The sequence below is a fragment of the Oryctolagus cuniculus genome, chromosome X, assembly GCF_051225735.1.
Source record: "Oryctolagus cuniculus isolate XC-2025 breed Fujian yellow rabbit chromosome X, ASM5122573v1, whole genome shotgun sequence".
In the NCBI taxonomy this organism is placed as follows: domain Eukaryota; kingdom Metazoa; phylum Chordata; class Mammalia; order Lagomorpha; family Leporidae; genus Oryctolagus; species Oryctolagus cuniculus.
This window is the reverse complement of record NC_142888.1, coordinates 16,356,326-16,383,553: the sequence shown is the minus strand read 5'-3', so window position 1 is coordinate 16,383,553 and position 27,228 is coordinate 16,356,326. Positions and strand designations below refer to the sequence as shown.

The window sequence follows — 27,228 nt, the reverse complement described above, 5'->3', positions numbered from 1 at the left end:
CATCTGGCCAGATGGAGCAACTAGCTTATCACGCACAAAGCCATGGTTAACTAGGAAACACGGTTCTTCACATTTGCTTTTACTCTCTGCATCACTACTCCTTTCTCTCACTCTTGATTCTTAAGATTGCATACCTCATAAAATGTTCAAACTAAGATTTTGCTTAAGATTTATTTTCTACAGAGCCCAGGCTGAATTTAGTTACTTCTTACAGATTATTAGAAATACTTTCATGATCACATTGGTATATATTTTTTCAGCTCCTTGGGAAAAATTTACTGGGACTTAATGACTAGAATGAATTTAAACAATTACTCTCATATCTCATTTTTTGAAAATCAAGCCAACTTTCATTTTGTTGTTACCATGTCCTCGCTGACAATGTGTGTGTGTGTGTGTGTATATATAGTTAACATTTACTGAGTGATTATTATGAATTGGCAATTGTGTGTTAAGCACTTCACTTGTATTATCTCACTTATCCCAGACAACAATTTATGCGACAGATACTATTATCTCTGCCATGCAGAGAATGTTATTTAGGCTTGTTGGCAAGGTTGAGAACTTTTTTTAAGTTCACACAGCTAATAAACAATGGAAATGTGAATCAGACCCTACTTCAGAATCCATTTTCTTTACTCTCAAATGCTGTGCTGTACCACCTCTCAGGAAGAGAAACTTTTGTCACTTTCTTTATCACTTAAATCACAGCAATAATCTCCACTTCTGTTAGCACACTTTCACCAACCACTTGATGTCATATATTCTTGAACTGTCCTGTCTGCATGTAGCTTATCTGCCTCTGGAATAGTCACATATTGAGGCTTGTCAACAATCAATCAAGTCCTCATCCAAGACTGGAACTGAATTCTCCCTTCTATCTATACTCTCCTACGTCTATCCCATCAGTGTTCCTATCAAATGTGTACATTTCTCTATCACTGGGACCCAAGCTGGGTCCACCTTGCAAATCATCAACTATTACATGCCCCTATCACCCTGAGGGCCTTTGAATTGTTTTCAAAATATTTTAAGGTTTTTACAATGATCAGGTAATGTATCAGATGCTGAAAATTTACAGATGAAAGTATGAGTTCTGCCTTTATGTAGCTCACAAGTAAATAGAAAGCTATAATAGATTTGGTTGTTGCCCTAGTCTTCTTTTAATAGCTGTGACTCAGTGTGGGTAGAAACTTGGAGATTGGAGACAGTGACTTTGTCATTATACTTGTTTCAAAAAATGTCGCCTCTTATAACAAGACCTAAATATTCAACATACTTTCATCATGAGTCATGATAAAATCATTCTCCTTATATCTTCCTCAATTAATACCCTGGAACTTAACTTTCTGCCCAGTATACATGCATGTCCTTCACCATGACAGGCCTAAGGATTCTGCTCAGAAAGTGATCCACAAATGCTGATGCACTAGGACAGAATATGAAAGATAACTAGACCTAGGGAGCTAAATATAAATGAGAAGTGGTGTAAGCTATGGGCAAAATGTTTAGAGAGGAAGACTATGACACAGGAGAATACAAAAGCTTGGAGATAAAGACTTTTTCATAAGGAGGGGTGTCATTTGGGTTTTCAAGTAGGTCTTTTCCCAAGCAGATTCAGTAGAATAATGGAGGTGGCAATGGTTTGGAAAGTAATAGACTTGAGTTTGAGAGGTTGATGATACACGCAGAGTAAGGTTGAAAATATAGGTCTAGAAGTTAGACAAGAGATTAATGGGAGATTTAAGGGTCTTGGAATAAACAATATGCATGAATTAACTATAGAGAATTTATAAAGTTGATGAGTGCCAATATTTGGATTGCCATGAAAAGTACGTTGAAGGCAAGAGTGGAGGAAGTTAAGTCAGGAAAGTGATGGGTAGAGTGTCTAGAGATGCAGGAGAGAATTATGTCACTCCACGTGGTGGAGTGTCAAATGTTGTAGGGAGGACATGTCAGACAATTAGCAAACACATTTATTTAGCTTTAGCAACTGGAGGATCATTGGGTATCTCTCCAATAGTAGTTTTAGGAAAGAAGTGTTACTATAAGTCATCTTGGAATATGTTGGGAAAGTAAATTAGTTGAGTACAAACTACTCAATTGAAGAGAGAAGTAAAATAATGAAGATCACATGGAAGAAGGAAAGCATGAAATCCACAGTACAAAGAGTTTGCACTGGATTAGGGAAAGGGAAAAACACATCCTACACTGAAGCTGGAGGGAAGAGGCAATGTTGACACATGTCCAGGAAAAGTGGGTGTATTTGTTGAGGAAGGAGGATGAATTTTTGAGAAGCTTTACCTTTTGAGTTTAATATCTTCTGTGGCAGTGGGTAAATAGGCTGGAAATGATGCCCACCTTGTCAACTCACTTCAATATCTTTATAGCAAATATCCCACAAATTTTAATTTAACATTGTGAAACATCTAAACTAAAGCTTCTCCCAGCTCTTCCAGAAAAGAGAAACACAGGGAGTTCTTTTTACATGGTAGATAGAAACACGCTACTTGATCAACAGAAGCAAACCTTTGTTCAGCTGTGAAATTTGGAGGGATCTCAGTTGCAGTAGGACTCATCAGAGTTTTTCCTTTGGTTAGGGATTGACCATAGAACTGTGATGATGACATTCTGGCTGGCAAGCTATTGATACCAGAGACCTGCCAACAAGGCTTTCACCTTAGGACTAAAGTTCACATATTGGTCAAGGCTGGGGAAAATTGGCAAAACGTAGAGGGTTTGGGGGTTGGGAAAGTTATCAAGGCCTCACAATAATTCCCACAGTTCTTGAATAAGAAAGGTGATTGTTTTCAGGAAAAAGCAGTAGTTACCAAGACAAAGCCAGAATTAGAACTGGTGACTTGATGTTGAATATTGAAGTGGCGTTTCTTATTAATAGAACCAAATGGTTCTAAATCATGGCTGCGCATGGGAACCAATTGAAAGTTTTAAAAAACACTGAAGCCTGGGTGCCACCCCTGAAGGGTCTGATTTAATTGGTCTAGGAATAAGCTTGGACACAGGGACGTTTATCAGCCTACTCAGGTGATTCAAATGGGTAGCTAAAATTGGGAGCCATGACTTAAACTAGACTCTGTCCTAGAAAGTTTTCAAGTCTCTATACTTCTGGATTGACATATAACTTCATCATTTCTCTGCATGCCTTCCCCCCAAGCTGCATACTGTCTGGCTTTCCACAAATCTCCAAATGGCTTACGCTTAAAAAATTGTTATCTACTTCCAGCAGAGAATTTCTACCTCCTTTTACTTCTCAGCCCATTCCCACCCCATGATATGACTGATTATTTAAGATGTCTTCTTGAAATCATTTCCAGGATATTACTGCTCTCTGTTCCCAATGTGACTCACTATACCCACCCCACATGTAATCTAAAAGTTGAGTACCTGTTGCATAAATTATATCGATTGCTCCACATCTGACTGCCCTTCTCTCCAGTGTTTATCCTCCAATAGCCTTAAAGACATATTAGAAAGATGATATTCTATGTGTAGCTTCCAATATATCCATCTTCATAATGTGCAATTTTTCTAGCTAGCTTCAAGAGCACCACCATCTACAAAAAAAATTCAAAGATTGACATTTAAGACTTTCAAACCCACTCTGTTTATGCCTCTTTCTCATGTACTTTCAGCTCACCTGAATTCACCTGAAGTTGGAGTGAAGGCACTTTTGAGCCTGTGGTCAGATCTTCATCTCAGAGCACTGGTGTTTCTCTTTTTCTATCTGCGGGTTTCTCTAGTAACCAGGGGGCTTGCCTAGCTTTCTGGAGTCGCAGCCTGGAGGTGTGGTTGTACAGAAACCTTTACTCCTCAATCAATGGGAATGGCACTTGACAGATAAATACTTCAGTTTTACTGTCCTCCAGTGGAATAATTTTTCTCTGTGTTCCCCAGGGTTTGCCAGGGAGTTCCCTAGAGGGATTGGGCCCTAGTTTCCCACTAGGGGACTTGCTCATCATTGAACCCCTTTTCTGCTTTTTTTTCCTTCACTGTGTCACTCCTTCATTGAACCCTTCCTGAAATTAATTCCCAAATAAACCACCTGCACCTAAGTCTTTGTCTCATGATTAACTTTTAGAGGAACCCAAATTAAAACTGCCTTTCACCATAGCGTACCCAAATTAACCTTAAAGCCCACTCCACGCCAAACTGATTGATTTGGAACTCCCAGAGGATTTTCTCACCACCATTCATTATTCACAATATCCCCTTGCTTGAAAATGCTTCCTGCCCATGAAAAAGAGTATCCCTCTTCTTATCATCCAGCTCACATGCAACCTGTATAAAATCATGTTCAGCATTCTTAAGACCAAAGAGATTGCTGGGTTGTTTGAACACTCATAATTCTTTGTATATTCCTCTTATTGGAAACACCACTGGGAAGCTATCTAATATCCTAACAATATAAATATACATATAAAGATACTTTAAGAAGTTCATGGAAAATGTAATTAAAAGCTAAATTTATTTTGGTGTAAAATATTTTTGAAATCTATGCACTGCTTTCATAATATGCATTTTTATTAATGTTTTGAGGGCTTCATATATATGTGTATATATATATATATATGCTGTTCAAACTATGGATACAGCTCAGTTCAAAACAATGTCTTTTTTAACTATAAACAAGGAGATTTGAAGAAAACAGATTTTTAAAAATCAAACAAAACAAACTACTATCTAATATTCTGCAGATCATAGACACAGCTTTTCAAAGAAGGAAAATAGAAAAGGTTATTACCAATAGATTTTATACATTTCCACGTCTATAACAGGAAACTTTGTTTTTATAGCAAATACTATGATATATGTATATATGTATTACTATATAGTAATCGTCTAATTATATATATTTGTATATATGTACAGTTATATATAGTAATATATAGTATATATATAATATATATAGTATATATAGTATATATATAGTAATATATAATATATATAGTAATATATAGTAATTGGTATCCTAAGTAATAAAGATGAATACTATTATAATTTTATACTTTGGCAAATACTTCTATGTTCATTAAATTTCAGATAGAATGATGGAAAAGTAAAAGATCACTATGACATAATTTTAAGACATTCAGTAAAAGATAGGACATTACTTCACTAAATCTATGTGGAAACTCACTTTCCCTTTGAAATAAAGAACATGGTTTTGTCTCTGGAGATTGATTATCCCCTAGCCGTTGGGAAGGCATTAAAATGACATACACACTTCCAGGTACAGTTAAGATCAACATTTCTCTTTTTCTTGTCTTACAATATACTCAATCTTTTATATAGTGCTCTCAAAGTTCTTTTTCAAATAAAATTCAATCCAACAAATATTTATTGAGAATCACATAGACAAGGCCTTGTGCTAAGCTGTGAAGGGGTACAAATGTGAATAAAACAAAATTCTTGCCCTCAAGGAGTTTGCCCCTACCCTGGGCCAATTTATTTATGACCATGCTTTGCATGAAACTAGCTCTTTGCTAGTGTTAAAGATAGAAAAACACATGGTATAATTGCTGGAGGCAAAGCTTGATTAACCCTAATGTTTTACATCCCCTAAGAGTCAAGGATCAAGACAGAAAAGGAGATCCTAGGGACTTTTACTTTGTACTCAGTTTTTTAAAAAGAGAATGCAATTGTAATCAGAAGAGTAGGAATTACTTTGTTATTTTGTTTTAAGAGCACCTTTAAAGATTTAATGGTATTTAAAACTAAATAAACTCTTAACTATGTGTGCTATTGAACAGATAGCTAGACAAGTATGTATGGATTTCAAAATTTTTGCACCAAAATAAATTTATCTTTTAATTCTCTTTTCCATGAACTTTTAAAATTCCCCTTATGTACTGAACAAGTAATATTCTGTCCAGAATTAAAAACCATGTTTTGCACTAAAACAGAAAAAAAGAAGCTTTGTCATTAATCATACTGGGAGGACAGGCACGTAATATTAATTGCAAAATTAGCAGAAATCACTAGTTCTCCCAAAGCTATGTAGTTGTTTTTAATTGCCATAATAACCATCCTCCCCACCCCTTTCCTCAATTTCAGTATTTCTTTCGTTCTTACTAATTACACTCTCAGGTACACTTTACCATTCTCATTTATTATGGGGAGTACCTAACCTGCCCTTGACTCCTCTAGCTAATCCCCACTTCTTCTGATCCCACCTCAGAAACACTAATCAGACTGGAACTGATCCCCACTTCCCTGAGACCCTCCACAGAATTGTTTGGCTGAAACCCAAACCTTACTAAAGGTGCTTTTATCAGTCCACAGACCATCTGGGGTGTGCCCCTCTAACTTCATTAAGGTAATAAATATGATTTTGACAGACTACAGGCTTGTCTCTTTGGTTCATTAGGCTTTAACCACACATAAGCCCATGTAGAAAAACAAAGAAAGAATAACATGAAAACCACATAGTCTTCATAGTTCACCCAGGAAGCAAAATATTTATTTTAATTATTCAAAAACTGTACAAATTGTCACTTAGAATTACCCTTGGAGATGACAGTCTTCCTTCCTGCCTGCCTTTCTTCTGTTTTCCTGTAGTTTTTGGTGTTAAATACAGTGATGATGGAGATGAAACTTGGAAGTAACAAAGTATTACTTGGAAATAGCGTTGATTTGTACTTCTCCATTCTTGCACGTATTTGCTTTAAAAAGACCCTTTTTCTGAATTTCTGTTAGAAAATTCTTGCTGTAAATACTTTTTTGGAAATTTATTTTTGTGAAAGGCAGAGTGAACAAGACAGAAAGGAGTAGGAGAGAGAGAGAGAGAGAGAGAGAGAGGGAATCTTTAATTCACTGGTTTACTATCCAATGGCTGTCAACCAGGTCAGGGCCATGCTGAAGCTGGAAGGCAGGAGCGTCATCTGGGTATCCCACATGAGCGGCAGGCGCCCAAGCACTTGGATTACCTTCTGCTGCTTTCTCGGTGCATTAGCATGAAGCTGGATCAGAAGCAAAGCAGCCAGACTTGAACTGGTGCTCTGCTGTGGGATGCTGGTACCACAAGCTGCAACTTAACCCTCTGCACCATAGTGCCAGCATTTTGATGTAAATTTTTAAATATAATGGTTCCATTAGCCTTCCAAATGCAATGGTTACCACTTTTTTGGCATAAGTATATAATAGAAGAGTATAGAATTTCCCTCTATGGTAAAATATGATATGTCCTTGTGCATAGTGTACTGTTGCCCATCTATTTTCCTATCTACAATGATTTTTTCAGTGATGTTCAAAAATAGAAAAGCCCAACCATTAAATATTTAATAATTTATATTGCATATACCATAATTTCTCAAAAACAAATTTTAAATGACTATCATTTGCTTAAATCATTTGGCTTATCTAGTCTCCATGACTGAAATCAGAGACATATTTTCTTTCTTTTTTTTTAAAAAAAGATTTATTTATTTACTTGAAAGTCAGAGTTACACAGATATTGAAGGAGAGACAGAGAGAGAGAAAGGTCTTCCATCCACTGGTTTACTCCCAGTTGGTCGCAATGGCTGGAGCTGGGCTGATCCGAAGCCAGGAGCCAGGAGCTTCCTCCAGGTCTCCCACACAGGTGCAGGGGCCCAAGGACTTAAGCCATATTTCACTGCTTTCCCAGGCCATAGCAGAAAGCTAGATGGAAGTGCAGCAGCCGGGACTTGAACTGACGGCCATATGGGATGCCGGCACGGCAGGCGGCGGCTTTACCTGCTACACCACAGCGCCAGTCCCCAGAGACATATTTTCTAAAACCTCTGTAAATCTGCCTATCTATTCTATAGAAGTATCCTGTTTTTTCTACAAATCATCCTCACTGAATTTTCAGGTCACTTATTAAATCCTTTGATTTAAAATTACGTTTCACCAATCTACCTGGGCAGTGTTTTGGATTTTCCCTATTTCTTTTTCTGTATTTATCTTCATCTGAGAAAAACCCTTAAGTTACCCCATTCCCAATGTCCTGAAGTCATATAAAACATCTCTATATAATCTTCAATGTCTTGACTCTAGGTTGATCTTAACGTGAACTAGATTGCTGTCAATTAAGACATTAATTGTAATTCCCAGGATAATCACACAATAACATGTACATTAAAATATATAATTAATATATACAATGAAACAAGAGTCAAAGCAGTGTACTGAAAAATACTATTAAACATAAGACAAAACAGTAATGAAAGAAGTGAGAAACACAAAAACTCCTAATACATATAGAAGACAAAAAGAAAATTCTTTACTAGTAATTACATTAAGTATAAAGTGATCGCCTCTCCAATTTAAATGGGGACATTGAGAGAAAAGAGAAAAATACATGATTCAACTACATACTGTTTAGAAAGACTAACTTCAGCTTCAGAGACACATATTGGTTCCAGTGAAAGAATGTAAAATAGATATTCCATGTAAACAATAACAAAGAGAGTTGGGGCAGCTGTACAAATATTAGGTAAAATATATTTTAAGGAAAAAACTGTTATAAGGACAGATAAAAACCTTATATATTGATGGAAGGATCAATCAATCAAGAAGATAGAGCAATTATAGACATGTAAGCGTTTAAGAAAGCCTTCAGAATAAGAGACAAAAAAAGGACAGAAATTGAAGGGAGAAATAGACAGTTGATCAATAATAGTTGGAGACCTCAATATCTCACTTTCAATAAGAATTAGAACAACTACACAAAGAATCAACAAAAAAAAAATCAAGCTTGGGCCAGCATTGTAGCTTAGTGGGTAAAGCTGCCGTCTGCATCTATGGCATCCCATATGGACACTGGTTAAAGCATTTAGGCACAAAACATTTTAATTATCCACTGCTTATATTTGGGCAAAAATCTTTGCCTAATTTATCTTCAGAATGATTATTGCAGAAAATTCTATGTCATCGTCTCATGTTTCTTTTTTTAAATAATTATTTTATTTATTTGAAAGGCATTGAGAGAGAGAGAGAGAGAGAGAGAGAATCTTCCATCTACTGGTTTATTCCTCAATGCCGGGCTGAAGCCAGGACCTTGGAACTCCATCCATGTCTCCCACGTGTGTGGTAGGGGCCCAAGCACTTAATTCTTCTACTGCCTTCTCAGGTGTATTACCAGGGAGCTGGAGCAGAAATGGAGCAGCAGGGAATCGAATCCACATTCATGAGATGACAGTGTCACAGGCGGTTTAACTCACTGCACCACAGTGTTGGCCCCTAGCAGCTCATGTTTCAAAGAAGCATCACACCAATTATAAGATGTTCATTGCACACTTAAGAGCATGAGAAAGGGCAGGTTTAGTGATAATTAAAAATATCAGCATTGCCATATATTAAGATATACATATACTCAGAGATGAGTATGTCTATGATATTGATATATTAAATATAGAAGGTGTACATTTGACAGGAAAAAAATCCTTCTTTTCATTTTTGTGGCATGTGTTAAGCAGAGCTTAATCTTCAGACTAAGGTTTTACTAGGCTTATGATGACAAAGAAAGAAAAAGTTTCTGAGACTATGTAACTGTCTGGATAATGGAAAATAGAATCAGAACTGCTCTTTTGTACTAACCAGTGATCTTATGAGGGTTGAAATTGAGATTTACATTGTTAATAGTGGAAGAATGGCAGGTATGTTTGAAACATATATTGTTTGCCTATAATAAATAAAACTACATATAAGGAATTTGTTCTCCGATATTTAATATCATTATAAACTAGTTCTGACAAAGTATGATGATGTTTCCACTGTTGCCTTGGGTCAACACAGCAAAGCATTATCAATTCCCATAACCCTGTGTGATTTGGGGTGAACTCTTAGATGTAAGAAATGCTCATTATTTCACATGATATACTTGTAGTAGGATTTTATTACTATTTTTATACTTTAATATTTTAAATGAAAACAATGCTAGTTTGAGTAAAATGCAACTTTTATGTGTAAGGAACAGGGAATGAGCCCGAGATGTAGGAAGCCCTGTGGTAGATGATGTTCATTACTTCCTCTCACTAGAGGGAGACTTACATATCCCTGTATCTCTGACATCAGACTCAGCCATGTAAGCAGAAGTGTCCATCCTTTCAATAAAATTATATTGCTTGATCCTATTGAAATTGGAAGTAGTTATTGTCTTACTTGAGAAGTGGTATGTATGAATTCTAAGCATACAATTTGCAATCTCATGGATTATTTTTTGTTTCTTTTTTCTCTGTCACGAAAGTTGGTATGTTTCAGATGAAAAGTTTTCTATTAACCTGTGTCAGGGAGAGAAAGTATCGTGAAACAAAGTCACAACATATCCATGATATCACAAGCAAGAAACACCTTTGCAATTGTAGATCACAGAAGTTTGGAGCCTTATTTGCTATGTGGCATAATTTAACGTGAGGTGACTGTTAGAGATCTTAATGAATAAAATGTGAACTGAATCTTCTAGAATCTCATTCTATAATAGGGAAGATACAAAATAATTACAAAACAGTGCATTGAAAGCTAACAGGGCACATACAAAGCATAAATACTATAGCAGAGCGAGACAAACTCTATTTGACGGCTTTGAAGAATGCTTTGTGAAGAAAGTAACTCTGAATTTGAACTTAGGATACTACATAAGAGTTTGAAGATGTTTTTCATAAAGGAGGACATTTTAGAAACAAATAGCATGTTCATTAAAAAATTATTTTTAAAGGTTTATTTATTAGGCAAAATTATGGGAAGAGAGGGAGGAAGGGAGGGGTGGGAAGGGGAGGAGAGAGAGAGAGAGAGAGAGCGAGCTCTTCCATCTGCGATTCATTCCCTAAATGACCAGAAGAGCCAGTTCTTGGCCAGGCTGAAGCCAGGAGCCAGGAACTCTATTCCAGCCTCCCCCATAGGTGACTTTCCAAGTGCTTTAGCAGGGAGCTGAATTGGAAGCAGAATAGCTAGGACTCGAACCCACACTCCAATATAAGATGCTGGCTGTCCTTGAAAATTAATTTTGTAAAGGGATACCACTAAGTATGATGTGTTTCTGAGATGCTTAATGTCTATAGGTGAATTTATAATATGAGTAGAAGATTAGGGGATGAATCCAAAAAGGTTGTTAGATTACAGAGGGCCTTATACATCATACAAGAGAGGTAGAGGAGATACAGGCAGCTCAGGGTTCTGTCTGCCATGAAATATTCTCTGCTTGAAAAAGAACTGTTAGTGTCTTCATATTTTGCAATGGGATCAGTAACATCCAACTAACAGATTTGAGTTGGAGAATAAAAGAAATAACTAATACTCAATAAATCTTAGTTCCCTCAGACCCGTTATGCTAAGTAGATGATATTTCATGTAAGAGGGTGGGGTTGGAGTGTTTTATAAGCAATGAAAGGATAGGATCGAATCATACTTCAGAAAGATCACTCTGGGGGCTGGAGTTGTGGCATAGCTGGTAAAGCTGCCGCCTGCGGTACTGGCATCCCATATGGGCGCTGGTTCATGTCCCAGCTGCTCCACTTCCAATACAGCTCTCTGTTAATGGCCTGGGGAAAGCAACTGAAGATGGCTTAAGTGTTTGATTCCCTGTCATCCACATGGGAGACCTGGATGAAGCTCCTGGCTCCTGGCTTTGGCCTGGTTCAGCCCTGGCCCTTGCAGCCATTTGGGGAGTAAACCAGTGGATGGAAGATTTCTCTCTCTCTCTCTCTCTCTCTCTCTCTCGCTCTTTCCCCTTCTCTCTGTAATTCTGACTTTCAAATAAATAATTAAATCTTTTTTTAAAAAAGAAAGATCATTGGCAGCAGGTGGGAGATGAATGGGGTAGAGGCATGAAGAAAGGCAATGAGACTAGTTAAGAGTTCAGTGCTACAAAATAATCAAGATATAATATGGCTTCAGGCTATGGTAGTGATAATACCTGACTTTTTCCCCTTATCATTTCCTTAGGTGACATGTATATATATCAATGCCCTTAACAGGGAAGGAAAACACAAGAGAACCAGTTGTAGCTTCCTGAGTTTCAATTTTCCAAAGGTGAATTCAATTTTGATCCCTTGGCAACCAGACCAGTTTATCTACTGAACCCTTGCTATGTTTGGTACTTCCCAGGATCTAACATACTAGGCTTTTACCCTTCTCCACTGTCATTTTTGTTCTACTCCCTTTTTGTTCTTCTAATGTGATGAAATTGTCAGTATAAACATGGTCAATAAACAAAACATTCCCATTAATTTCAGTTTTCATGTTCACTTTCAAATGTGCTTTCTGATAACTTATCCCCCAATATAACCTCATCTTCTTTGTATTGTTATTATTGTTTTAACACAATGATAATGGTGCTTGGTTCTATTTTTAAGAGCAATGATTTTCAAACTTATCTGCTCATTATGATTACCTAGAGTTTGTCAAACTCTATACTTATCAAATTTTAATAACAACAAAAACCCTCTTTGCTGATTAAATCAAAAATCTCAGTAATTTGGGGGATGTCCTTATGATACCAAAGTGCAGCCAAATTTGAGAAGCACAGATTTACAGAGTGATTCTGCAGCGTTCCTGTGCTTGCCAGTCCTCTGGGAATCTTGTTCAAATGCAGATCCTGATTCCATAGGAATGGGATGAGGCCTGAGATTCTGCATTCCTGACAAGCTCTTATGCTGCACGTCTGAGGACCACACTTGGCTAACTAGGACTTAGTGCACAATTAATATCTCTGTTATAGAACCATTTTAGGATATTTTAACGGAATTACTATCATTTGTGATTTTCTAGGAAGATTTTTCTTTCTTTTCCTTGCTTCCAAGGCTACATTTGAAATTTTGCTTGAGTATGCATCCCTTATTTGGCCATCAGTTTTGCATTCAAGTAATGGACTGAGTGCTAAAAAGTCAAGTGTGTTTACTTCAGTAAAACACAGCTGAGATTTGCACATAGGGAAACAATGTGTGATACAATTTATCCTTTTAATAGGAATTAATGGCCTTGATACGTGAAAGGCTATGCTGTACTGACCTTTAATCAGAGAACTTTAAAAGGATACCTAGCAAATCAATGCATAATAGTAATTAAGAATGCTAAACGAACATTTAACAGATGCCAAACACAGTAAAACCATTTAAAATGACCTTTTCTGTCTGAAAAGGTTGTTGTTATTGTGATTAAAGTTGATTTACAGAATTAAAAAATGCCAATAACCAACATGTTACTTCCTTCTCACATAAGTTCTAGATAAAGTAAAATGACACACTATATATTTCTAGTTTTGCTGGATCCTAGCTTTCATTTCTTATTTGTTTCATTTCTTAAATATGGAATGTCCACTTCAAATGTTGCTGAATGGTTGTTAAATCAATCTTTAGGTTCTGCTTCTCTAGTGGTATCTTTCACTTCCCTCCATCAAAAATTCAGCTAGAAGAAGATTACTGAAGAGATACTGAACAGTTTTCTTTCATCCAGTTTCAAACCATTATTCTCCCATCCTGAACTTTGTGAGCTGTATATCAGTTGTGGTTAAGTCCCTGGAATACTACTTCCTATAATCCAATTTCTAAAGACACACACACACACACACACACACACACGGGGGGGGGGGGGGAGCGGGCCAACAATTACATGCTTGATGAATTAATAACCAGGATGCTGTGGCTCAAGGTAGCACTTACAATATATACACGTATCTCTTCTCACACAATCCTATTGCAATGACAAAGTAAATGATACGTATGGTATAAATCCATTCCAACTGTGAGAAGAAAATAGTTTATGGAACAGAGATTTGGATAGTTTTTATTTTTATTTTTTTGACAGGCAGAGTTAGACAGTGAGAGAGAGAGAGATAGAGAAAGGTCTTCCTTCCGTTGGTTCACCCCCCAAATGGCTGCTATGGCCGGAGTGCGCCGATCCGAAGCCAGGAGCCAGGTACTTATCCTGGTCTCCCATGTGGGTGCAGGGCCCAAGCACTTGGGCCATCCTCCACTGCCCTCCCGGGCCACAGCAGAGAGCTGGACTGGAAGAGGAGCGACAGGGACAGAATCAGGCGCCCCAACCGGGACTGGAACCCGGGGTGCCGGTGCCACAGGCAGAGGATTAGCCAAGTGAGCTAGCCAGAGATTTGGATAGTTTTGAAAATGGAAAGAAGATATAGTTTTATAGATAGGTCAAGGCAGGGAAAAATCTGACTCAGAAAATACAGTAAGATAAATGCATACCTTTACTCAGGTCAAGCTCCTGGAAAAGTGTAGCATTTTCTATGTGGCAGAACTCTAAAGGAAGCTCCAAAAGCACAAAGGGCAGATGTGGAGAAAAAGAAGGAATGGGTTGCCGGATAGTTTTTCAGGTGGTTAATTAAGCAATAGTTGGCTCAGTCAACAGGAAAATGAAAAGAAATTCCAGGAAGGCAGTCAGATACAGGCTTAGAGAAAAACCCGCCCACATTATTCATCACCTTCCATGCTTTGGGCAATGCTCATGGTAATAAGGACATAGCACTGAACGCCTTGGTTTCCACTCTCATAGAACACATATTCTCATGGAAAAAGCTAACAACAAAAAATGTGTGAAAAACAAATCCTATAAACATATGTGTAACAATGGGTCAAGGAGAAAAAAGAAAGTAGACATCAAGGATAAAGAATGAATAGATACTATTTTAGAAAAGGAATTCAGAGAGGATCCGTCTGAAAATATGGATCTGAACAAAGGCCTGATGGATTTGTCTGATGGGGGGAAGGGGAATGTGGATTTGAGGAATATTAGGAGGTTATGTAGCTAGGGCAAAGGAACTGAGCAGCTGAGTTGGAGAGTGAGCCAGGGCCAGATCCTGTAAGATTTTGAAGCCTAGGGTCTACAAGGCTACACTTCTCTAAATCCAATGGAAAGGTATCGGAGGCTTTGATGGGTGGACGATCATTCTTTAAGCAACACTCTTTATCCGGAGAATTTATTACATGTAGAGAAGGGATGGAAGCAGGGAACCAGGAAGGAAACTGCAGTTTGAGGTCAGACAAGACGGCAGCTGGAGTCTAAGGTGGTAGTGATGTGGTAATGGGAAAGCATGGGTTCTGAAATGCATTTTGAAGGTAGAGGTCATGAAATTTGCTACTAAATTGGTTGGGTGGGTTGCAGGATATGAATCAGAGATAATTTACTTTGGTATAAAAGAGAAGCCTTCAAGAAACACATCCTGGCAATGTAGTTGGAGTACCTGGATACCAGCCATGCCTCAAGCCTCAAGAGGAGGCCTGTGTAAAGTTTCTGGTTTTGTTAAAATACATTATAAGAGTGAAAAAATATTAAGAACCTGTGTACAATGGCAAACTATTCAGAATTACCTAAGTGATACAGGGAAGGCCACAACTCTGAATGTGCAGAACTCTATCTGGCGAAATTTCATTCTTTTGCTAGCAAACAGTGTTTTTATTTTCACTGCCTATCTACAAGAATGGCTGGTAACACTGTTGAATAAAGGCGTAGTCAGGACAAATTATCTACTTCTGGGTAAATGTTTTGTCCGATTTCCTCCACTAAAATCTTTCTTATCTAAAGAAATTAACATCTTGGGACATAATGGTAACATGGTTTTCAAAGATGAACAAGCTCATCAGAGGAGTGCAGTCACACCCCTTCACACTGGCTTTTCCTTCTTCCCGGTTTCACTTTTCCCGCACCTTCACCACTACTTTCTGGGATCATCTCTCAAGGGAGTTCACATAGTCTTCATCTTATACCCTGTTTCTGAGAACTTAAGCTAAGATAGCTTCTTGTTGATAACTCAGTCACATCCATCATGGCAAAAAATGCCAGTTTGGAAATAAAAATTCAGATTTTCTTCACCAGCAAGAGTTTGATTTGCTGCAAAGAAATTCACCTCTGTTCATTCACAACATTTTTTTTTTATTCTTCATATGGTTGGCATCGTGGGCTCAAAGAAAGCAATTAGGTTTATGACACAATTAATGTTGAATGCATTTAATTCTAGGCTTCAATTATTTATTGACTACAATGACCCTCTATTCCAGATGTATTTTTCATGTCTGTGTACAAAGATTTCAAATGCACAAATTCAATTTAATTGGGAAATACATCACTTCCAAAGGTTTGATACTGTGGACTTAAATAAATTGTGGTCTAGATCTTGTAAGTCACATTTGTGAGATATTTTAATATTAAAAAAGTATAACATCATTTAGTAAATTAAACCACTTTGTGAAAAATGTAAAGGATATTTTTACTCTCATGTTATAAATTGTCAAACTAAAAATAAGAGGAGTTAAGAAAGGTAGCTGGTGTTTGGCAGAAGGTGCCTGAAGTCTTTGAAACCCAAACAGTCGGGGCAAGGAGTGAAGGTTTGGTAGGCTAATGAAATAAGGAGAAACCTAGATGCAGAAGAAACGCTTCACTCACTGCTTGACTCAGCAGGTGTTTGTTGAGTGCCTTCAGTATGCCAGGCAATGTAACAAGGCATTTCTCTTGGTCAATTTTCTATTGCTGTAACAAAATATCTGACACTGGTTGCTTTGGAAAGAAAAGAGATTTATTTCACTCACAGTGACAACATCTGCTTGGATCTAGTGAGGGCCTTCTGGCTGCATCACAATGTGACACATGGCACACTGGAGTCCCACGAAAACTGCATTAATCCCTTACGAGGGCAGTGTCACTTCCTACTAGGCCCCACTTCTTAAAGTTTCCATTACTCCTCAAAAATCACTGGACAGAAAGTCAAGGCTCTAGCACATAAAGCTTTGGGGGCTGTTCTCATACCATATCCACACCATAGCAATACTCTAGAAGTATGATTGTACGGAGAAAGTTACTAAGAAAAGTTAGAAGGGAGAAGAAAGCAGTTTCCTTGCAGAGAGATATTAAAACAGCCACAGGTCACAATCCAGTTGAAGTCTGTTACTACATTCACCATCCCCATTAGGGGTTAAGCTATGTGAACAAAGCAATGCTTTTTCAAATCTGTCAAAGTAATGGGGCAAAAAATTTTCCACCTGTCAGTTGAATTCGCTAATTAGATAATTTAATAAACATCTGGTGTTGGGATGGTCTCAAAATTTGTAAATCTGATGAAGTAAATGAATTTGATGATCAGTTTTTCCTTGGAAAGAATGGTTGTTTGATTTGGAAAGTTGACTTTAGGACATTTCAGGAGTACAGTAAATACAAGAGTCATAATTCTAGCTCAGCAATTATGTGGCCCCTAAGGCAACTGATTATTTTCTTTGCAGTTTATCTGAAGGAAATAAATAATGATGATTTGATCTGCTATAGGGGCTTCATGAATCAGCAGCTGAAGCCTATTGATTCTTTCATAAATAAAGCTTTAAACATTGTGGGTCTTGGGAAGGAAAAGGAGGAAGGCTATCTCTTGAGTTTTATCTGCTACTGTTCATTTAAAATGGTGTTTATCTGATATGTACCATGAAAAATAAGGAAAGCATTTTTGATACTCCCTGTATCCTATTTACTGAAGGAACTGAGTTCTAAGGCAGTCCAGCTCTTTTAAGTCCATATTAAAAATTCATATCATGCTTCAGATCGTCATGCCCTCCCAGGTCAAGAGTAGCTTGCTGTCAGAGGCCAGTTACACAATTTTACCCAGCTTTATCTCCACCTTTACTTCACTCCTACATCCTTTAGCGAAAACTGCATTACTTTGAAGTTGAAGGTTGTACTCAGGCAGGCAGAGGAGCTTTCCTCCCACCCGGAGTTGGAACAGATAATGGATTCTACAAAGCAGGTGTCCAACTGGACAAGGTCATCGCACAATGAGTCAGTGTAAATATCCAAATTGCAGTGTGGACAAACTCAGCCCATGACAGATGCAGTTGATGAGTGTCTTTGTCTAACTGTCACAGTGGTCTGAGAACATGGGACAAATCAAATGAGAAAGCTTGTGCCTGACTTAGAAGGTACGTCTTCACTAACGCTTTAGCAATCAGCAGGCTGGCTTTACTTGGTGAAAATCTCTTGACTGGTGTATTTGGATGATTTTGTTTTTCAGGAGCTATTTGTTCAGGGGAAACAATGAAAAGTAGAAAGATGAAATTGGTTTCTCCTGACATTTCCAAGGATGAATACTTATGAAGGGTAAGTAGGCAATCTCTCCTCAGAAACAGTCAATCCAAAGAGCCCAGAAAGTTCTCCAGTATTTCAAATAGAAGATCAGATCACAACTTCAAGAAAAACAGAAGAAAATAAGAAGACCCTTTCTCTGGGAAAGAACTTGGATTATGACCACTATATTACAAATTCATGATTCTTGGTTCTGCACAAGGGATTTTCAAAAAGTTCATGGAAAACAAGTATTGTTTAAAAAACTATACATGGACCTCAAAAACTTTTTGCAACAAAATAAACTTGTCTTCAATTCTATTTTTTTCACAAACTTCTTGAAGTCTCCTTATACTTAAGTTTCAATTTCAGTCAATGTCTGAAATTTAAAAGCAAAAGCATTGAATATGTGTAAGGTATGAATGACTAAAGTCACACAAAATTAGTTTAAGTTTCCAGGATTTTTAAAACTATAGCTGTTTAGATGTAAGGGTTTTTAGAAAAGTCCTATAGGGCTAAGGTGTATATATTAAAGCAAGTTTATAGCACTTTTCCCCTCATTTTATGGAAGGAATGGCTAACATAATGTTAAATACTTTGCTCAACATTAAACCATTATAAAGCAACTCAGTATGAACTTAAGTTACTTTTTATTTCAATGTAGAGGAGGTTCCGGGAAACATTTCTGTAAATTGCCATATTGAGAGATAAATATCATAACTCTTTAATGATTTAGAATAAGGTGTCCATATCACAAATGAGAAGGCTAACCAACTTGTTCGATGTTGTATCTTCAGAGTGTAAAAGCCCTAATTCAGGGCACATCTTTCGACTGTAAGTCCAGTTCTCTGGTTATTCTACCACAGTGCCTATAGCACTGTAACAAAATAGGCCTCAAGAAAACTCCGTGTCTAATAAAGCTGGCTAACTTCGCCTCCCTTCCAGGCCAATGTAGCAACAGCTCTGTGGGAACACTTGGTCTCTTCATTGAGTGCAGAAGCTGTAGCCTCCTACTCTCTGCAAAGGTACAGTTGCCAACAAATACAGATAATTAAGCATCTAGCATGTATCAGCCATGGTTTTAGAATGACAGATTCCTTGTCCTCAAGCTTCTTGTGTGTGTGTGTGTGTGTGTGTGTGTGTATGCGCGCCTGTGTGTGTTGTGGGGGGATCAGTAATCATCAAGTAACTAAATAAACAAATCATATCAGGTATTGGTAAGAAAACAAAATGATAACCAGTATTGGCAACTTAGGGCTGAAGTAAGCTGGGTTTTTCAGGTAGGCTGGTAGGTGGGTTCATTAAGCAGAAACATTGTGGAAGCAGCAATAATAATGCCCAAAATAGTAGCTTGTGTATTGAAAAGGGCAAATAATGAAACTGACAATGAGGTAATATTGCCAATACATGTTATTATTGTGGATAAGGTGACCTATCTGTCATTCTGAGTCTGTGACAAGAAATGTGGACATCTTAAAAAAGTGGGAGAGAGAGAATTATGTTGGTGCTGGTGCAGTATCACTTTCTCACACTCAAGTCCTCCTATATTGTCCTAAAAAAGAAAGAAAAGTAATGGTCGATACATCCAACCCCATATACTAAACACTTTTCTAAGCATTTCAAATTATTTGACTTGTGTACGAGGATTACCTCACAGAGACTCTTGGTCATGTTTTACTTTCACATATGACGAAACTAGGCCAGACGGCTTAAGAAGCTTTCCTATACAAGATAAATAATGCTCTTGTGAATTTGTTCATCTTGCAAAGTAAAAGAGACTTTGTAGATGTGGCTTTGAAGATGGTGATATTTTCTTAGATTATCTGGATGCAGTATAATCACAAAGATTCTTGAAAGAGCCAAAGAAGGACATAGAAGCAGAGGTTGGAGTGATGTGGCTAGGAGCCAAGGAATGTAGGCAGCTTCTAGAAGCTAGAAAATGCAAGGGAATAGATTCTACTCTAGAGCTTCCAGGAGGAATGTCACTTTGAGTTTAATCCAGTGAAAATGATTTCTGACCTGTGCTGTTTGTGTTGCCTTAAGCCACAATATTTGTGGCAATTTTTACAGCAGCAATAGGAAACTAATACATTGCCCTAGGCCATAGGGCTATAAACTGGCGTGGCCAGGATTAAAATTGAGGCAATCTGGTGCCAGTGCCAAAGAATTAACCACGTTGGTAAAGGGCCTGCCACAGACAGAATAAAATTTGGGGTTGAAAGAAAAATGAGGATCTTTCATGCTTTCTTCTCATGCTCTGAATTCCTGGTCTGAGAAAGAGAGAAGGGGAGGGAGGGAGAGTGAGAGAGAAAAGAAAGGGGATTGTATGCCAGCTGGTATATACTAATCCCCTTTCCTGCTCTATATCTTCAGCCCTGGATCCACAGATTACTAACATAAACATGCCATTTTAGAGATGAGACATTTGAGGATGAAAGGGTTGTGATTTTGAAGTTAGGCTGGGCTGGTTGGCGGGGAAACAACGACCTTGTTACATTAAGGGATAAGTGTTGCTATGGGGCGATCCTCGGAGTTCAGTGTCTGTGGAACTCGAGAGAGGCTGCGTGGCACATGAAGACCACACGATCCAGGCTTCCTGATGCTTCTATTTCTCACCGTTGGCTTAGAGAGGGTGGGGAAAGCAATGTTAATTACACTTACCAATATAATGCCTCCACAAGGATGGAAAGTTCTTACTGTAACCATCTTTTAATCTCTGGTGGTTATTTTATTTCCACTTTCATAACCTGGTCGCTGCCTCCAGCTCTCTAATACAGCATTGAGGACAGTAAGCACTTCTAAATCTTGATTGAATTAAAAGGAACGTTTATGATAACATACTTAGATCGGTACTTTGTAAACATTAAGGCACATGGGAATCCCATGGGAACTTCATTAAAAGGCGGATCCAGCGTAAAGGTCTGGTTTGGGCCTGAGATGGGGCATTTCCACCGACCTCTTATATGATGCTGATACTGCTAGTCTATTTTTCAAGGTCTCAAAAAAAGAGAATTTCCCACCCACACACAAGATATAAGTCATACAAAATGTGATCATTTAATGAACATTTACACAGATGGCACAGAAATAGGTGTTCCCCTTTTAGGCACCCCTGGCCTCCCGATAAAGGGACTAAAGTAGATGTCAGGGTTCAATGGAAAGTGTCCAAACAGCGCCCCAACTCCCTGCTCCAGGCGCCGGGCTCGCTGTCTTCCAGAAGGAGGGGAAGGAGCAACGAGAGGAAAGTGGGAAGTGTTCCGGAGCTCGCTGGCTGACGTCTCTCTTCTATTTCCAGCTTGCAAAGAGTATCTGCCCCTTTGAACCGCCCAGGTCACGGGCGAACGCACCGGAGCTCAGCGCCGCGCCCCCCTCCGCGCCCTTGCCCAGGAGGAGGCAACTGGCGCGCCTGCGTGCGCGCTCAGTATAAATAGGTCCCAGGAGGCGGCCACTGGGCAGAACGGGCTGCGGGCGCCACGGGCCATGGAGGGCGAGGACCACCCGTGGCGGGGCAGCATCCTTTACAACATGCTTATGAGCGCGAAGCAAATGCACGCCGCTCCAAAGGCGCCCGAGGCGCGGCTCGCGGGTCCGTGCTGGGGCTGCTCCTGCGGCGCTGAGCCCCGTGTAGGCGGAGAGGGGCTGTCCGGCGAGCGAGCCCTGGCGCTCCTGTACCGCTGCTGCTTTTGCGGTGAAGACCACCCGCGGCAGGGCAGCATCCTCTACAGCATGCTCACGAGCGCAAAGCAAATGCACGCCGCTCCCAGTGCGCCCGAGGCGCGGCTCGCGGGTCCGTGCTGGGGCTGCTCCTGCGGCGCTGAGCCCCTGGTGGGCGGAGAGGGGCCGTCCGGCGGGCGAGCCGTGTCGCTTCTGTACCGCTGCTGCTTTTGCGGTGAAGACCACCCGCGGCAGGGCAGCATCTTATACAGCTTGCTCACGAGCGCAAAGCAGTCGCACGTGGCTCCGGAAGCGCCCGAGGCACCACTGAGAGGCTGTTGGTGGGAGCGCTCCTACGGAGCACCGAGGCTGGGGGCTAGAGAGGGGCTATCCGGTGGCCGAGCCCTGTCGCTCCTGTGCCGCTGCTGCTTTTGCGGTGAAGACCGCCCGCAGCGGAGCAGCATCCTCTACAGCGTGGCCAGGAGCGCAAATCAGACGCACGCAGCTCCAGAGATGCAGCCGAGGGCCCCCTGGTGGGACACCTCCTGTGATGCGCTGCGACCGGTGGCCCTCAAGAGTCCACAGGTGGTCTGCGAGGCAGCCTCGGCGGGCCTCTTGAAGACGCTGCGCTTCGTCAAGTACTTGCCCTGCTTCCAGGTGCTGCCCCTGGACCAGCAGCTGGTGCTGGTGCGCAGCTGCTGGGCGCCCCTGCTCATGCTGGAGCTGGCCCAGGACCGCTTGCACTTTGAGACCGTGGAGACCTCGGAGCCCAGCATGCTGCAGAGGATCCTCACCAGTAGGCGGCAGGAGACCGCGGGCAACGAGCCACCGCCCCTGTCCACACCGCAGTCACATTTGGCACCGCCGCCGGAGGCCAGGCCGATGCCCTCAGCAGCAGAGGTCCAAGCCATCAAGGGCTTCCTTGCCAAGTGTTGGAGTCTGGACATCAGTACCAAGGAGTATGCCTACCTCAAGGGGACCGTGCTCTTTAACCCGGGTAAGGGCGCTGGCCTCGGGCGTCAGCTTCTCCCAGCTCAGAGAAGCATTGAGCAGTGTGTGTTCTCCCCTCCCCCGGGCTGTAGGTGCTAGTGTTTTCAGTGGTCGGGGCGGGGATGTCGGGGCACAGAGACTACTCAGCAAACTGGGATGGGATGCTGTGGGAACCACTTCTCATGGCTGAGCTGTTGCCAGAAACTCAGTAGACAGAAGGGAATTGCTTGTTGAGGTTTGCTTTTGATTCTCTACATATTTTTGTTACTATGGAAAAGTTTGTGCCTTCCTGGGACACGACCATTTCTTCTCTAATTCACTTTTAAATCCAGTAGCATGGCTTCAAAAGAAGTTTTTGTTCCCTGGAAAGCCCGTTCTGAAATTTACTAGAATCTTTTTATTGGAGGAAATTGATTAGGTCTGGTAAGAAGGGAAACCTTTGTGAAGGACTTGGTGGAGAGACCATCCCCTGGGGACGCTGTCAGGACACTGTATTTAGTGTTTCACTGGTCGGCCTCTGAATGGTCTTTGTACTGTCCTTAGCATCTGGACCATCCCATCCTCCAAATTTCTGTGAATGTCAGGTTGGGAAAATGCCAGAGAAAAGACACAGTAGGAATGGACATCAGGGGCACCAATTCACAACTTGAGGGGACCTTAGAGGCACCCTAATCAATCCCTTCTACACCCTCTGCCATCCCCAATTTACAGAATAGGTTGCTGAGTCCAAGGTGACCTTACCCTAAAACAAACCGCCTGTGTTCCGTGGCAGCTGGGTGTCCTGTCTTCTGGGCCCAATGAGATGTCAGCTGCAGCACAGTTTCAGGTTGTCTGTTGGATGCTGGACTCTCACAGTGCAACCAAATCCCAGGAGACCATGGCCTCAGGCAGTGCGGCACCTTGTCTCAGATGTGTCTTGCTCCTAGAGTCATCTTCAGCCAGCGTCTTTCTGAGAGGGTCACAAGTGGGAAGGAAGTTTCCAGGCCACTTGAGTTGGGAAAGTTTTTATAATGCTCCTTCTACATCCTTTTCCCGAGACACTAGTGGTCTTTGATTATGTCCCTGGCCCCTGTGTAGCACTTTTCCAGAGTATAACAGCAGTATTAGATGAGACAATAATTCACTCATGTTTTGTGATCTAGAGAACTCAGCTCATCCCAGTGACTATTGTAGATCACCTTTTATTTATATCATTGTTTTCCAAACTTGCCTGTGCATAAGATAGTACTCACATATGTTGAGGAGCAGGGAGTTAAGTCTTAAAGACTCCTCCCCTAGTGATTCTGATTCAGTAGTTCTGGCCCAGGGTCTGCAAATACATATTTATAATAGTGCCCCAGATGATACTTAAGATCATTTGTAAGATCATTCAGCCAGTGCTACTAATCATTTGTAATGTGCCTTGTGCACTGGGATACACAAGTGAGACCAGAGCTCAGCGTCCAGAAGTGTTATATATCAATAGTTCTTTCTTTTCCTTGAGCTTGTTTCCCACCCCTCTCCTTCTTCTCTCTCTCCCTCTCTTCTGTTATTCTTCCTCTGCTTTTCCAAATCCTCTCTTAATAGCAGTTTAACTAGCTAAGCTGAGCATGTTTGAAATGCAAATAAAATGCAGCAACATTTGAGGGAAAAGTAATATATTTCTTTGTTGTTTATCCTTTCATATTCCCTTATCTTTATGTATAAACCCGTATGTACTTTTAATAAACCCACTTGTTCAATCCCTACCCCCCCCCACAAGATGTCTTCAAAAACTTCATGGAAAAAAGTTTTATGAAAAAAATGCATGGATTTAAAAATGCAGCAAAAATAAACTCATCTTTTAATTCTATTCCTACAAACTCTCTGGGTTTAAACATAAAGATACGGAGAATTAGGAAACTGGGGAGCCCACCTGCCATTTATATTTCTTTACTTTAAAGGTAAGACTCTTTTGCAGAAAAAGCCACAATTTTGGAGGGTGTGGGCATGGATGGGTGTGGTGTGATAGCAGAGAAAAGTAACGTGGAGTTCACAAGATGAAGTTTTCATGAACCATGACTCTGGACTGGAGGAGCTTTGAGTTTCTGGTGGAGTTTCATGCAAGCCTCTTCCTTTCATCAGTGGGATTCAAACAATATAATTGAGTTTCAAGCCTGGATGTTGAGCTGTAGGTAGTAGGAGACATTGATGTGTGGACTGGGGTAATCTGAATTAGGGTGTAGGTTAGACGTGCTGCATTATTTTGCTCTTATTTTATTGATCAGATATTTGCCTGTTAGAAGAGTGCCTCATATCTGTCACCATTAGTTTTTAGAGATCACTGATTGGTTCTGCTACTCTGTGATGATTAGCATAATACTTATAAGATATTATTCTGTTGAACTTTGTAGAAAAAGGGAAGGGAAGTGATTGCAATCATAATTGGCATTATTTAATCCTAATGATAAACTATTACTTACTTGAATACAAATTAAAGAACTTTGGAACGATATTACTGTCATGGAGAATCATAGGGCTTTTAAAAACAGACTCCTCTTACCACCTTCTGTACAAGGATTACTATATATAATACAATATAATAAAATAGTATATTAATATATATCCTTCTTTCCAGGGTTGTATTTTCATTCACTTTACTTAAGTATCCACTTGACTGAAAAGAGGTCATGCATTGTCTATTAAAAAAGTTCTGTTTGAACTGTGTTGTGGTCCGTGATATTCTAGTATTTACTTTTAACCCTCTCAAGACTGGAGGAGAATTATTTCTAAAATCTTTTTATATATATATATATATATATATTTAAAAAGCCTTTTGGAACACTCATTAGAAGCACCTCCCCTTTTTATAAGCCCCCCAATACAGAAACCATGATACAATGAACTAAATAGCCAGCATTAGCTTTTAAATTATTTTGGGCCTCTAGATTAATATTGATCTGCAGCAAATAATACAGTGAAACCCAGGAGTCACAGTTTGTGGCTGGGGAGTTTACCACTATTGGTTGAATAATCAGTATCATGGTGGGAAATTTGTGGGCGGATGGTAAAATATTTGCAGATGGCAAAACTTATTGTACAGTGGACTGTTTTCCATGGTATAAAGCCCAGTGCTCACCTCCTGAGATAGCATTATTTTTTTTTCATATTGTATAAAAAGTGAGCTGGCACAATGATTCATTAAAGTATACTCGACTGTCAAATTAGGCGTGCACTTGTTGGCTCACAGCCAGCATTTTTAAATGTGTGTATGCAAGCATTGTGGATATTTAATAAGGAAAATCACCTAATGTTTCATTCTTGGAAGTGTTGTTTCTGGAAACTTACAACTGGTTTGGTATTTTATCTGTGCTCTCAAAAACCCTTGAATCAGGAATCTTGAGCTTTTGTTTAATTGGGAAGAGGCAGAAAGGATAGATTTAAAAATCTAGCAAAGGATTTGTGATGAGCCATTTCTAACAAGGAGATTTTTCTCCCTCCAGACCTGCCAGGCCTGCAGTGCGTGAAGTACATTCAGGGACTTCAGTGGGGAACTCAGCAGATACTCACTGAACACGTCAGGATGACGCACCGAGGGCACCAGGCCAGATTCGCTGAACTGAACAGTGCTCTTTTCCTGCTGAGATTCATCAATGCCAATGTCATTGCTGAACTGTTCTTCAGGCCCATCATTGGCACAGTCAGCATGGATGATATGATGCTGGAGATGCTTTGTGCGAAGTTATGAAGCCATTTAGCCCATACAAGCCAAGTTAACCGTGTAAGAGGTGTGGATAGAAGAATGTCAAATATTGTGAAATAAACTTTCTTATTATTTTTACATGCATAGTATTTTTGTATTCAATTAAAGAAATAGTTTAGTTATAGATGATTAACAAAGCCTCTGTCCTATGATGTTTCATTGTGAAGGAAAACGTTTGTCAACAAGTAACACACTTCTGTACATCTTTAAGAGAAGAGCAGGGTATTCCACTAGTCAGCTATTTCCAAAAGCTTAGTCACTGACTCCAATGTACCTGCTCAAATTGAATTTGTAATATTACATTTTAATAAATTTTAAGGTGTTAACCATTAACATGACTGAAAAGTTTCATTGGGGGCTTAACTAAGACTTCAAAACTTATTAAAACCTAGTCAACATAAGCAAAAAATACCTCTCTAAGTAACATGGTATTTGATGTTATGGCCTGCCAGTGTTGTTGGGAAAAGACTTTGCTCTGTCTTCATTTCGACACCTGTCAGTTACATGGAAGACTGTCTTTGTACCCAAAAGGAGACAAGAAGCAGTGTTGGTTGGAGAGCCTCATAAAAATGAAATATGAGAATTTTTAGTTTTCTTTTGGGATATTTCTATACACCATTATGGAACTGAAATCAAGTTTACGTTCTATAAGGAAGAGTTATAGTTCCAGAACTCAATATAATTATAAACCCCTAATTACCTTTCACCTTTTAGATGTGTTGTCTATGTGACTGTAACTTTGAACAAACATGGCAGAAAATCGTAAAGTGACTTCACTATGGGTTCCTGGTACCTCTTGCATTATAATCCACAGCACTGCTTCTTCTTTG

General features: G+C 39.7%; 1 protein-coding gene across 1 annotated transcript; it reads left to right on the top strand.

Moving 5' to 3' along the window:
- The first annotated feature begins 21,398 nt into the window (after nucleotides 1-21,398).
- Nucleotides 21,399-26,476, top strand: NR0B1 (nuclear receptor subfamily 0 group B member 1). The gene is made up of 2 exons (XM_002720004.6): nucleotides 21,399-22,684; nucleotides 26,139-26,476. Exons 1-2 carry the CDS (start codon nucleotides 21,514-21,516, stop codon nucleotides 26,381-26,383), a joined length of 1,416 nt encoding a protein of 471 aa, XP_002720050.1. The 5' UTR covers nucleotides 21,399-21,513; the 3' UTR covers nucleotides 26,384-26,476.
- The last annotated feature ends 752 nt before the right edge of the window (nucleotides 26,477-27,228 follow it).